General features: G+C 43.5%; 1 protein-coding gene across 2 annotated transcripts; it reads right to left on the minus strand.

Annotated features, from left to right (window-relative positions):
• Positions 1 to 933: 933 nt before the first annotated feature.
• GADD45A (growth arrest and DNA damage inducible alpha) lies at positions 934 to 4,031 on the minus strand. Of its 2 annotated transcripts, XM_040627154.1 has the most exons (5): positions 3,765 to 4,031; positions 3,157 to 3,258; positions 2,675 to 2,912; positions 2,433 to 2,479; positions 934 to 1,607 (listed from the first exon to the last, which is right to left on the minus strand). In XM_040627154.1, exons 1-5 carry the CDS (start codon positions 3,806 to 3,808, stop codon positions 1,571 to 1,573), a joined length of 468 nt encoding a protein of 155 aa, XP_040483088.1. In that variant the 5' UTR covers positions 3,809 to 4,031; the 3' UTR covers positions 934 to 1,570. The 2 variants fall into 2 exon arrangements, with proteins under 2 accessions (XP_040483088.1, XP_040483087.1); XM_040627153.1 differs by lacking the exon at positions 2,433 to 2,479 and having other exon boundaries at positions 3,765 to 4,026.
• Between the last annotated feature and the right edge of the window lie 7,962 nt (positions 4,032 to 11,993).

The following is an 11,993-nucleotide window of genomic DNA, read 5'->3' on the forward strand; positions in this document are numbered from 1 at the left end:
GGCACCGGAATTCTTTGCCAGGCCACTTCCCTGTTTGTTCCTTAAACATGGTTCTGCAAACTGCACAGCCTTGGACGGATCCAGTCACTTCCTGATTGGTGTTACCTCCAGCCTCTTATCCCATAACCTCTCCGTCACAGGCCCCAGTGTTATCTCCCCAGAACACAGATCGCGTCACTCCCCGTCTGAAGGCCTCTGCTGAATCCCCGGGGTTGACAGAAGGAAGGAAGCCCAAAGGCCTGAGAGTGACACAGAACGCCCTTCGGAGTCTGGGCCTGACCCCCACCCCCTTTTTCCAGCGTATCTCCCCCTTCTCTTCCACACCAGAGGCACACAGAATCACCCTTTGTTCCCTGAACCCGGTTTGGCCTTTCAGGGAACCACACCTTTGCACAAACCAGGGCCGCTGCCAGCAACATCCTTTTCCTCTCTAGCTGGGGAGATGAAACTCGGGTTTTAAGACCCACATAAGATGACCTCTCCACAGCAAAAATGTCTCTGTTCTTGCAGGTAACTTTGGTCACTTTCTCCTCTCTGCTTCCTTAGCATTTCGCATTTATTCTTACTATAATATTAATATCACTGAATGGTAATTATTCTGATTTTGCAAGTGTAATCTCGAACACTTCTTTCCCCTAACTGCAACCCCAACTCCTCTTAAATCACCTTTGGTTTTTGGACATAGTGTAAAGTAGGGTGCCAGTAAAATGTCCGTTAAATAAAGACTAAGAAATATAATCATGCCATGTCCAGCCCAAATGTGTAAAAGTGGAAAATATGTACATACGTAACACACAGATATTTATCTATATAGAGGCAGACACATATACTATAGATACATGATTTCAGAAGGGTTTTAATTTTTCCATATAAAAAAACTTGTTTAAAATACATTGCAAGTTAAAAGAAACAAAAGCACACATTAAGAAATGATGCAATTATTCCATACCAGTTTATTGTAGGTATTGTGTTTCAAAAAATTTATAGCATAAATAACTTTTCATGTCATAAAATAACTTAGTACAATTTATAATAAAACTTTGAGAATTTAACATCTCATCAAAATACAATAAAATATGGTTTTAAAATATGATTAACCCTTTCCGCTTTTCTTTTACTTGAGGGCATATAAACCAAAAATACCCAAACTACTGCAGTACATTTGAACTTTAAGCACATTTGGTTTATTTAAATGTAACTCAACCATCCTAAATTAATACATAGTTTGTTTTCCTTCCTGCGTGGTTCTTTGTAATTTTTTGTTCCTTTTGACTTGTATTTGTTTCAACACAGCTTCCTTCTTCATTTTCACCTCTTTCCATCTGCAAAGTCATCTAGCTCCGGCCCCCGGAACATGTAGTTGAACTCACTCAGCCCCTTGACATCAGTTTCTGTAATCCTTGCATCAGTGTAGGGAGTAACTGCTTGAGTAACTACAAAGGTATTTCAAAACTTCAGTGCAATTTGGTTCAGTTATTTTCATTCAGATGCCATCACCGTTCAGGGAGATTAATCACTGGAACCCACTGATCCATGTAGCGACTTTCCCGGCAAAAACAAATAAGCTGACTTAAGGCAGGGTCCTTCCACTGCGATGAATGTGGATTCTGGAAACAAATTGAGAAAAATAAATGTACTATTTAAAAAAATTCACATCTGCTAATAATGACACTCATGTTGAGGGAAAGACAACTTGAACATCCTATACTTTGCATGACATAGAGACCAGTTACAACCATAAAACAAACTTTCTTCTAGGTAGTTGTTTTCCTGCAAAAATCATAAGGGTAATTCTCCACTAAACCATATTCTGCAAAGTGTGAACACATGCAACTCTCCGAACCATATATGTATGTTTGCATGACACTTATTTAGTTGTGCATGAGAGTATCATTCACAGGTTTGTCCTGTGGAAGAGACGTGAGTGAAACAGCTCTGAGAAATATTTCCATGCTCTGTGTACAATGAGATGAGAGCTGCATAACAGTTAAGGAGAACTGCCACCTGATAACCTCCCAAGAGACAGAGTAGTAATTTTCAGGAGTAGCAAAATGATTGGGCTGCCACTTAACTAGACGAGCCAAAAAGTAGTAAAACGTAAAAGACAAAGCTATCATATTTACCTCTGGAAATACAAGTTATCTATCTACCAAAGGTTTTTATCAGGGAAAAGGGTTCATGAAAAAAAGGCAAGATTGCCAAGAAAAAATTCCTACTCCATACTCTTAATGTATTTCTAGGGAATTAGTAAGGTCTGTCTCCTACACCATTTCTATTTTTAACTTTGAGTGGTGGAGAATGAAGCTGACTCCTTAATGAGGGTGAGCCAGGAATTTATTTGGCTTTATCTAATCCGCCCTACTAAAGGAATTAGTCACGGGAGGTAGTGCAGATGTAGGTAGGGAGTAGCTGGGCTGACAGTGCTGACTCACAAGGATCTCTTCCGCTGCTGGCAGCCTCCAACGTGCTTAGACATGTTCTGTACCAGAGAAAATCCTGATGATGAAACCAGCACATCTCGGCTGAAAGTCCAGCCACACGCTCTAAAGGGGCAAAGGCAGCCACGCTCTTGCCCTCCCCCTCACTCCAGATCTGCAGTCAGGCGACTCTCAGCCCTCGCTCGCTTCCCTCCAGGACTCTAACTCCGGCCGGCCCGCAGCCCCCTTTCGCTTACCGTCACCAGGACGCAGTGCAAGTCCGGGGGCTGCTCGGCGCCCTCGCTCGCTGCTGGGCTGGCGTCGGGCTCCAGGAGCAGGAGCTCGGCCAGTCGGCCCGGGTTGCTGACGCGCAGGATGTTGATGTCGTTCTCGCAGCAGAACGCCTGGATCAGGGTGAAGTGGATCTGCAGAGCCACATCCCTGTCGTCGTCCTCGTCCGCCGCCAGCAGACACAGCACCACGTTATCTGGGTCGCTGAGGGCGGCGGGAGGGGCGGGTGAGCGCGGAGGCACCACCCGTCCGCGTGGACGCGCGTAACACCCGCCCGGGGGCCCCGGGGTAGCGCCCCGGCTTGCTCGCTCCCCCCTGGGGCAGGCGGCCGCGGGGCGGGTGGGAAGCCGCAGGAAGCCGCGCTGCAGGGCGAGGGGCGCTCCGCGAGGTCGCCCCCGGGCTGGGGCGGGAAGGGGTGTCACGGGGGACTCGCGAGGGCCCCACTTACACGTTGAGCAGCTTGGCCGCCTCATACACCCCGACGGTGATGGTGCGCTGACTCAGGGCTTTGCTGAGCACTTCCTCGAGGGCATCCCCCACCTTATCCATCCTACACGCGAGCGAGAGCAAGGGGGTCCCGTCAGCCCAAGTCTCTTCGGGTCCATTGCCGCCCCCTCACCCGGCACCGCGACCCTCCCTCCCGCTTTCGTGCGCCGCCGCGCCGCCCGGCTTTCTGCAAACCCCAAGCCTCCCCCCCGGCCCGTGACCCCTCGCACGCCCAGAGGCCGGGAGGCCTGCGAAAAGCCCCCCCACCCTCCCCCGAGGGCGCTGCCAGTCCCCGGCGCTGGGCGCAGCCACAGGCTGCCAGCCGCAGGAGCCGCACGGGCAGGGACGGTCCCTTCTGCCCTTTGCCAAGGCCCGGAGGGGCTCGGCCGGGTGGGGGGGCACGCTCCTTCCGTCCACCGGAGCCTCTGAGGAGGTCCCCAAAAGAGACACACGGGAGGTGGCTCTGCAAACTTTTAACCGCTCGCTCCCCGGCAAACCTTGCACAGCCTGGACGCGCTGGGTGCGCGCAGTGGGCGAGAAGAGTTCCGGGAGAGGCTCCGGCCGCCTTACCTTTCGGTCTTCTGCTCTCCAGCCGAGAATTCCTCCAAAGTCATATTGCAACTGCGGGTCCCCCACAGAGAGAGAGCGGCGTGCGGGCTGCTCCTGCCACTGTGGGCGCTCGGGCGCCTGCTCTCTACGCTCCCTCACAGGCTCCTCCAGCGCCCGCCGCCGCAGCGCCGTCCGTCCGTCCCACCCGCCCCACTCGCTCGCCCGCTCCCAGTCCCTCGCCGCTCCACCGGCAGCTGCCTCACAGCCACTGAAGGACAAAGGCCCCGCTCGCCGGAGTTATCCTGCTAACCCCCAGCCAACCACCACCCGCTTCGTTTGCATATGCGCAGCCATTGGACTATGCAAATCAGCCTGCTCCGACAATTTGACCCCAGGCCCTGGAACCGTGGGGAGAGGAGAGGAAGGGGGTGGAGCCACTCGGAAGGCGAGCTTAGGGGGCGGGGGCGGTGCAGGGCTCGGGGAGGGCGGGGTCCGGAGCGGACTCTCTCATCCAGTTGGAGGGGCGGGTAGGGGGGTCTTTGCAGTGGCGGGGGAGAGGGGATGTCTTCCACTTGAGGTCAGATCAGTCTGCCAAGTGTTTTTCTAGTTGGTGCACATTTTTCTATTGTCGTTTCATGTCTTTTGTTTTTAGGGGTTGCTATTAAAATCTATTTCCAGGGCTAATGCACCCAAGTCTAGTAATTATTAGTAAGCAGGTTACATAAAAAGAGTGTTTCAGACCTCTGGGGCAAAGTTTACCTCAGAAGTGTTGTTTATGTAAGTCTAGGCAAAGCTGCTTATTAGTAGTAGTATTATTTCGGTGCCCTGATGGCTGGTTTGATTTATTTTTGGAAGGTTGCAAGGGTTGGAAGCTCAAAAAAGAAAAATCAACACATTTGTGTTTGGTGATGGCATGGAACCAAGTTGGAATCTTTTCCATAGAAAGCAGAAAGCCTTCCCACCTGCCCAGGGTAACTGGGAACACGGAAAACCGTGTTCAGGAGGAGCTGGTTACCACGTGTGTGTATCCTAGCCTTGCAACCCAAATTCACCTTTCTCAGAGAGCATTTCCCAGAGGACGATCCTTCTGCACCACACCAGCTAACAGACAAATAAATGTCTGACACCCACACACGTCTAAATTGAAAACACACTCAGTATGCCCTAAGCTTCCTTTCATAAGGCAAGTATGTCACTACCTTCCACAGAGAGCCTATGATCTCACTGTGAATTATTGATGTTAGATGCTGAATCATGAAGCTGCAGCTATAGGACTTTTTAGTCATATGCTAAAATTTCACCTTTGAGATAATGGCAACCTGTGGGTGGAAAGCAAGCAGAAGTTACACATTTTTGAAAAGCAAACTTCAGTGTATAGACTTTGACTTAATAAGTTGAAAGTTCTTGCCTTTGTTTTATGAGTATATGCAATAAATGCATAAACATGTCTTAAACCTATTGAAGTTACCAAAAGTGGTGAAAATGCCTCCCATATGCTCTCATTCAAAACCGTGCTTGCATTATTAAGGTCTCCGTATAGCCAGAGGTCGGAGAAGTAATTTTTGCAAAGGTACATAGGAGTTTTTGCACCTGCATGTTTGTATCATTCTAGACAAAATATTCTCCAGCTCTCTTGATCTTAATTTAGTGGAAAAGAAAAGTGATATGTTGGTTTTCTGGCTCATTTATTTGAGCTGACATTTTGCACTTAATCCCTAACTGCATTGTCAGCAAGGGGCAATGTTTGAGTAAAGGAATGGTCATGGTCAATGGATAATTTACCCAAGGGTGCGTGTGTATTTCATATCTGTGCCCTAAATCCTAACATGTGATGCCTTTCTAAAGAATTCCTTAAAATTGAAATTTTGGTGGGTACTGAAATACTTTCAGTTGTGCAAACAAAACCCGAATTATACAATATGGCCTGAGTCATCATTTGGAAATTGTTGAAATGTGTTCTGTGAAACTCCAAGGTTCTCTCCACTAGGTATTTCTTACTGGTTCTTTGAAAGAAAGTGTGATCACAGCAGGCTCACAAAGAATTAGGGAATTGTGTGAGTTTCTTGCTAGCAGGGACTGTGACTTCACGAACTTAGTGTTCTCAGCATCTCGTACAATTTCTGCATTTAATAAAAGAACAGTCAATGTTTATTAAGTTGAAAAGAATCCGAGAGCTGAACGAGATCTCAGGATCCTGCAGTCCTGTGCAGTGCATGAATCTTCTCTAAGATGTTACAGCTGTAACTTTAATTCAAAAAAATTTCTTTGATGTCATACCTTATACCAAGAACTATACAATTCCCGATCCTTTGCCTTTAAAGTGCTTGCCATCTAATTGGTATGCCCATGCTTGGACTGGATTTTGGGACAAAATAGTGTGCACTGTCATCAGCTAGCTATGCTGAAATCCCATGACTTTAGTCATCTGAACGGAAGCTGTAGGACAGTAGAACCCGTGTATTGTTTACACCAATTCCAATGAACCACGGCCCTAATAATGCTCCACCCAAGTCAACTATATACAGTGAAAATGTGGTATAAAGTGGTTATTTCTTAATATAGGCCTAGTCCCTCATTGGAGAACTATCGTGCATGCTCTGTTTGGCCTCATGGGAAGGCAGTTTGTTCAAGTGTTATGGGGTTGTTCTCCATGAGATAAGCCTAGCTTTCCAGTATTCAAAAATATTCACTTGTCATACTTTCTGACTTAGATACGTTACATCATTTCACCTCATTGCTGAGTCTACCTAGAATGTTTCATCAGCAATTATCTTCCAAAGTGGTCATCTTGGCTGAAGTAGAAGCTGCCATTTCTCTACAGCTAGATTACAGTTATATGTTGGTGACGATGATCTCAGATGATTTATTTCATAAACGCTTCTTAGTCCTGGGGATGTTGCTGTCCAATGCCAGATCAGAGGAATTTCCCTAGATCAGGACAGAACATGTATATATGTGTATTTTTAAAAATAACTCTAATATGTGAAATCATTTTAAAAACTACCCCAAGTAACCCCAAGTACTTCAACTGCACAGGACTGGAATGACCTGTAATAATATTTGTAAAGTTGCCAAATGGTTATTTTCAGAAATCAGATGAAAATATGTACCTAAGAATAAATTATCTTAGTACTGCTACCTACTTTGTATGTTAAGAGTCTTTTTGAAATTTTCTTCACTTTTATCATACATGTATTCCTATGACTGGTTCTATAGCGTAGAATAACTTTTTTTTTTCAAAACTTAGTCCTTTAACATCCAAAAGAAATATGATGCTTATTATTTCACTATTAGAAAGATCATTGTTTTTATTAAAGGAGATCAATTAGACTATGATGTAGTTCTATAACTATATGACTATATATTTTATTATTAAAAATCATAAGGTTTCTGATATATTTTTTGTGTAAGTCTGATGAAGCTAGTTTCTAAAGGCAGACTGTGAATTTTCTTCATTTTTTCTCCCAGAGAAAATTCAGCCAAAATTTATTGTCACCTCAAAATGTGTTGTTTTTAGGGTCAATATTTCCATTTGAATTTAACATAAATGTTTAGCTTCTTGGACCACCACTGTGGTAGGCAAATTCTAAGATGACCTCAATGATCTCTAACCCCTGGTGTGAAGCTCTGTATAATCCTCTTCCCTTGAATGTGGATAGATCCTATGTCTTGTTTGTAACCAACTGAATATGGCAATGGTGTTGGACTATCACATCCACGATTATATTACATTCTATGGCAAAAGTGAAAGGATTTTGCAGATGTCATTAGGTCCCTAATCAGCTGACCTTGAGTTAATTGAAAGGGAGGTTATACCAGGTGGGCCTGACCTAATCAGGTGAGCCCTTAGGCCTTCTCTGAAGAGAGACTAGAAGCATCAGAGATTCTCCATCACTGGCTTTGAAGAAGCAATTTTCATGAATTCTACAGTGGCAAGCTAATTAATTTTGCCAACAACCTAAGGGAGTTTAGAAGTGGATCCAACCCTAGTCAATCCTTTAGAGGAGAATGTAGGCCTGGGTGACACTGATTTTAGCCTTGTAAGATTCTGAGAACAGAGCCTAACTGAGCTATGCCTGAACTTCTGACCTGCAGAAACTGTGAAATAATAAATGAGTGTTGTTTTAAACCACTAAGTTTTGGGTAATTTGTTACATAGATCAAAACCTAGGGGCGCCTGAGTGGCACAGCGGTTAAGCGCCTGCCTTCGGCTCAGGGCGTGATCCCGGCATTGTGGGATCGAGCCCCACATCAGGCTCCTCTGCTATGAGCCTGGTTCTTCCTCTCCCACTCCCCCCGCTTGTGTTCCCTCTCTCACTGGCTGTCTCTATCTCTGTCAAATAAATAAATAAAATCTTTAAAAAAAAAAAAAAAACCTAATACAATCCCCTTAATGCCATCTTGTGTGTTCAATAAATCCTTACCTGATGCAAATTCTCTTCAGTTATTAATATTCATGGGAGTGGAGTCATGCTGTTGCTTTAAGCCATATGTCAAACACTTTGTGTTGACATCAGCTGTTCCCATTTCACCAGCCATGCAGGAGCGAGGCAGTTGAGGTACCAAATGAAGAGACTCGCTAGAACATTTTTCAAGGACCCCCTCACCCCATTCCTCATCTCCCCACTGAGTCAAGTAAAGTCAGAAGGCCTCTATTATAGTAGGAATGGTCTCTCTGTGAATGTCTCTGAATGGTAGACTAATCACTGGTGAGGAGGGTAGGTGGTGGTAACTGGACAATGGTAGTTTGCTCTGGTACCTTGAAATGCTTTCTGTATTTTCTATCTCTGAAAGAGGAGAGATCGTTCTTTTCACCCATCACTTCATTGCAAAGTTTTCTTCTTCCTATCTCGTAACAGCTCAGTCCTTGGACCGCTTCTCTTTTCTGTCTATACTCACTCTTATGGTGACCTCATCCATGGCTTTAAACATTTATATGCTGATGACTCCCACATACACTTCCAATATGGCCAGTCATCATTCTTGAACCTCAGGCTTACTCATCATCTCTGTCTCAATATACAATAAGGATCTCAAACTTAAAATGACAAAGGTTGACCTTCTGATTATCCTCCTATAGGTCAATGGCAATTCCATCCTTCCCATTGTTCAGCCTCCAAACCGTGGTGTCATCCTTGACTTCTTTCCTTCACAACCCACATCCAGTCCATCAGCAAATCCTATCAGCTTACCTCAAGATGAAAAATAATTCAACCATTTCTCAGGGCTGCCACCACTACCACCATCATCTCCCACCTGGATCACTGCAACAACTGATCTCTCTCTCTGCTTTTGCCCTTCCTCTGCTCACGTCCAGCAGCCAAAGTGATTCTATAAATAGCAAGTCAAATCACAGTCAATTCTCTGGCTCAAACTTATAATAGACCCTCTTTTCACTGAGAGTAAAAGCCAAAGTGTCTACTATGGCTTAAAAGAGCCTATAAAATCTGTTCACCATGATAAAAATGTTCTAATATTGGTGGTATTGATAATTGCACAACTCTATTAATAGATGAAAAAACACTAAATAGTATACATAGGGTGAATTATATGGAATATGAATTATATCTCAATAAAGCTGTCATTAAAAAAATATATCATATCCCTACTCCAATCTCATCTTTTACTACTCTCTCTCATGCTCAACCTCCTCTGGCCACACTGGTCACACTCTCACTTTCATTTTGCCTCAGGGCCTTTGTACTGCCTGCCTGCCTGGAATATTCTTTCTCCTGATAACCACATTGCTCACTCCCCTCAAGACCCCTTCTTAATGAGGCCTGCCCTGACCACTCAAGTTGTAAAACCTAGCATTACTGATATCCTAAACCCTGTTCCCTCTCTCTTTAACAAATTATATCACTGGTCACTTTCTAATAGATACATAGATAGGTAGATAGGTAGATAGATTTTATTTAAATTCAAGTTAGTTAACATGTAGTGTATTATTAGCTTCAGGGGTAGAATTTAGGATTCATCAGTTGCATATAACAGCCAATGCTCATTACATCAAGTGCCCTACTTAATGCCCATCACCCAATTACCCCATCCCCCCACCCAGCTCCCCTCCAGAACACTGTTTGTTCCCTATAGCTAAGAGTCTCTTGTGATTTGCCTCCCTCTCCATTTTTATCTTATTTTATTTTTCCTTCCCTTCCCCTATGTTCATCTGTTTTGTTTCTTATGAGTGACATCGTATGAGTGAACTCGTATGAGTGAAATCATACGGTATTTGTCTTTCTCTGGCTGACTTATTTCAACTAACATAATATCCTCTAGTTCCATCCACGTCATTGCAAATGGCAAGATTTCATTCTTTTTGGTGGCTGAATAATATTCTATGATATATATATATACATATACATATATATATCTATCTCATATCATATCTTCTTTATCCATTCATCTGTCGGTGGACATCTGGGCTCTTTCCATAGTTTGGCTATTGTGGACATTGCTGCTATAAACATTGGGGTGTAGGTGCCCCTTCAGATCACTATGTTTTTATCCTTTGGATAAATACCTAATAGTGCAATTGCTGGGTCGTAGGGTAGCTCTATTTTTAACTTTTTGAGGAAGCTCCATACTGTTTTCCAGAGTAGCTATACCAGCTTGCATTCCCACCAACAGTGTAGGAGGGTTCCCCTTTCTCCACATCCTCACTAACATCTATTTTTTCCTGAGTTGTTAATTTTAGCCGTTCTGACCGATATCTCACTGTGGTTTTGATTTGTATTTCCCTGATGCCAAGTGATGTTGAACACTTTTTCATGTGTCTGTTGGACATTTGGTTGTCTTCTTTGGAGAAATGTCTGTTCATGTCTTCTGCTCATCTCTTGACTGGATTTTTTGTTTTTTGGGTGTTCAGTCTGATAAGTTCTTTATAGATTTGGATACTAGTCCTTTACCTGATATGTCCTTTGCAAATATCTTCGTCCATTCCATAGGTTGCCTTTTTTTTTTTTGGCTGATGTTTCCTTCACTGTGCAGAAGCTTTTTATCTTGATGAAGTCCACTAGTTCATTTTTGCTTTTGTTTCCCTTGCCTTACTTCTATATGTTGTCTACTGCCTAGCTACCCCCTCAGCTTACTCTACTCCCTCAGCACAAATTCAGTGCAGTAGGATTTGCCTTGTTGCCTGGTTGATCCCTAAGTGGTTAGAATAGTGCCTGGCACAGAGTGGACCCTCAATAAATATTAAATCAGACATTGTTGAATGAATAAGGTGTGCAGATTTAAAGATGTAATTAATGAACTAGAACATAAAGCTGTAAGTAAACTTTTGGTCTCTTCTTGTATATTGGAAAGGAAAAGTTCTTGACTGAACACTATTTTTGTTGGTTGTATTTTTAAATCACGGTGGGTTATGCACCTTTATCTGCATTCTCTATTCTTCCACATACTTCCTCCACCCACAGCCTGACAATTTTTAAAATATTTTCTTCAGGAGCTATAAACTGGTCCATTTTGTAAACTGAGGATTTGTGACCTCTACCAGTCTGTACTGTATACACATATAAAACCCAGTAGATTAAAAGGTGCTTAATTGCCAAGCTTCAAGTCTTGTTCTTTTCATGTAGCATAAAGAGATTATAATGATGAGGAAAACGACCTTGAAAGGTTTTATGAAGGTTAGTTTTGAAGTGGGAGATTTAAAAGGGCAAAGATGGGGTGTTTTGTTGTAGAAGCAACATACAAGAATCACAATGGAGATGAAATTAAAGAAACTGAATAATATTTAGGACACTGCAAACAAAAGAAATAAGGGATAAAGGAAAATAAGAGCATCCTTTACTATTTGAACTTTTATCCTGTTTCTCTGGCTTCAGTACTTGTTTATAAGTATTTAATCTCTATTCACTGAAAATTTTTTGCCAGTAGAGTTATAAATTGAAATGCTTATAAGATCTGTTCTGTGAATAATATGCATTTTTATATTTCTCTTTGGTTCTCTTTTACTTTGGCAATGAAATGTCAATCTCAAGGTCTGGAAGGTATTAAACAAGATAATTTACAATTAAACCTTCTAAGACTGATCTTTCCAAGAGGGTCTAGGACACGGTCTTTTGTGGTTGTGTGTGTGTGTGTGTTTAAGATTTTATTTATTTATTTAACAGAGCGAGAGAGCACAAGCAGGGGGAGTAGTAGAAGGAGAGGGAGAAGCAGGCTTCCTGCCAAACAGGGAGCCCGATCGGGACTCGATCCCAGGACTCTGGGATCATGGCCTGAGCCGAAGGCAGATGCTTAACC

The sequence above is a fragment of the Ursus maritimus genome, unplaced genomic scaffold (assembly GCF_017311325.1).
Source record: "Ursus maritimus isolate PB19 unplaced genomic scaffold, ASM1731132v1 scaffold_12, whole genome shotgun sequence".
Taxonomy (NCBI): Eukaryota; Metazoa; Chordata; class Mammalia; order Carnivora; family Ursidae; genus Ursus; species Ursus maritimus.

Bases quoted from the DNA above. Each gene is read 5' to 3' on its own strand.
- GADD45A (XM_040627153.1), bottom strand. From the start codon at position 3,808: ATGACTTTGGAGGAATTCTCGGCTGGAGAGCAGAAGACCGAAAG. The intron at 3,259-3,764 runs GTAAGGCGGCCG...GCTCGCGTGTAG, and splicing joins GGAGAGCAGAAGACCGAAAG to GATGGATAAGGTGGGGGATG. The intron at 1,608-2,674 runs GTAAGCGAAAGG...ATTTGTTTCCAG, and splicing joins TGCACTGCGTCCTGGTGACG to AATCCACATTCATCGCAGTG.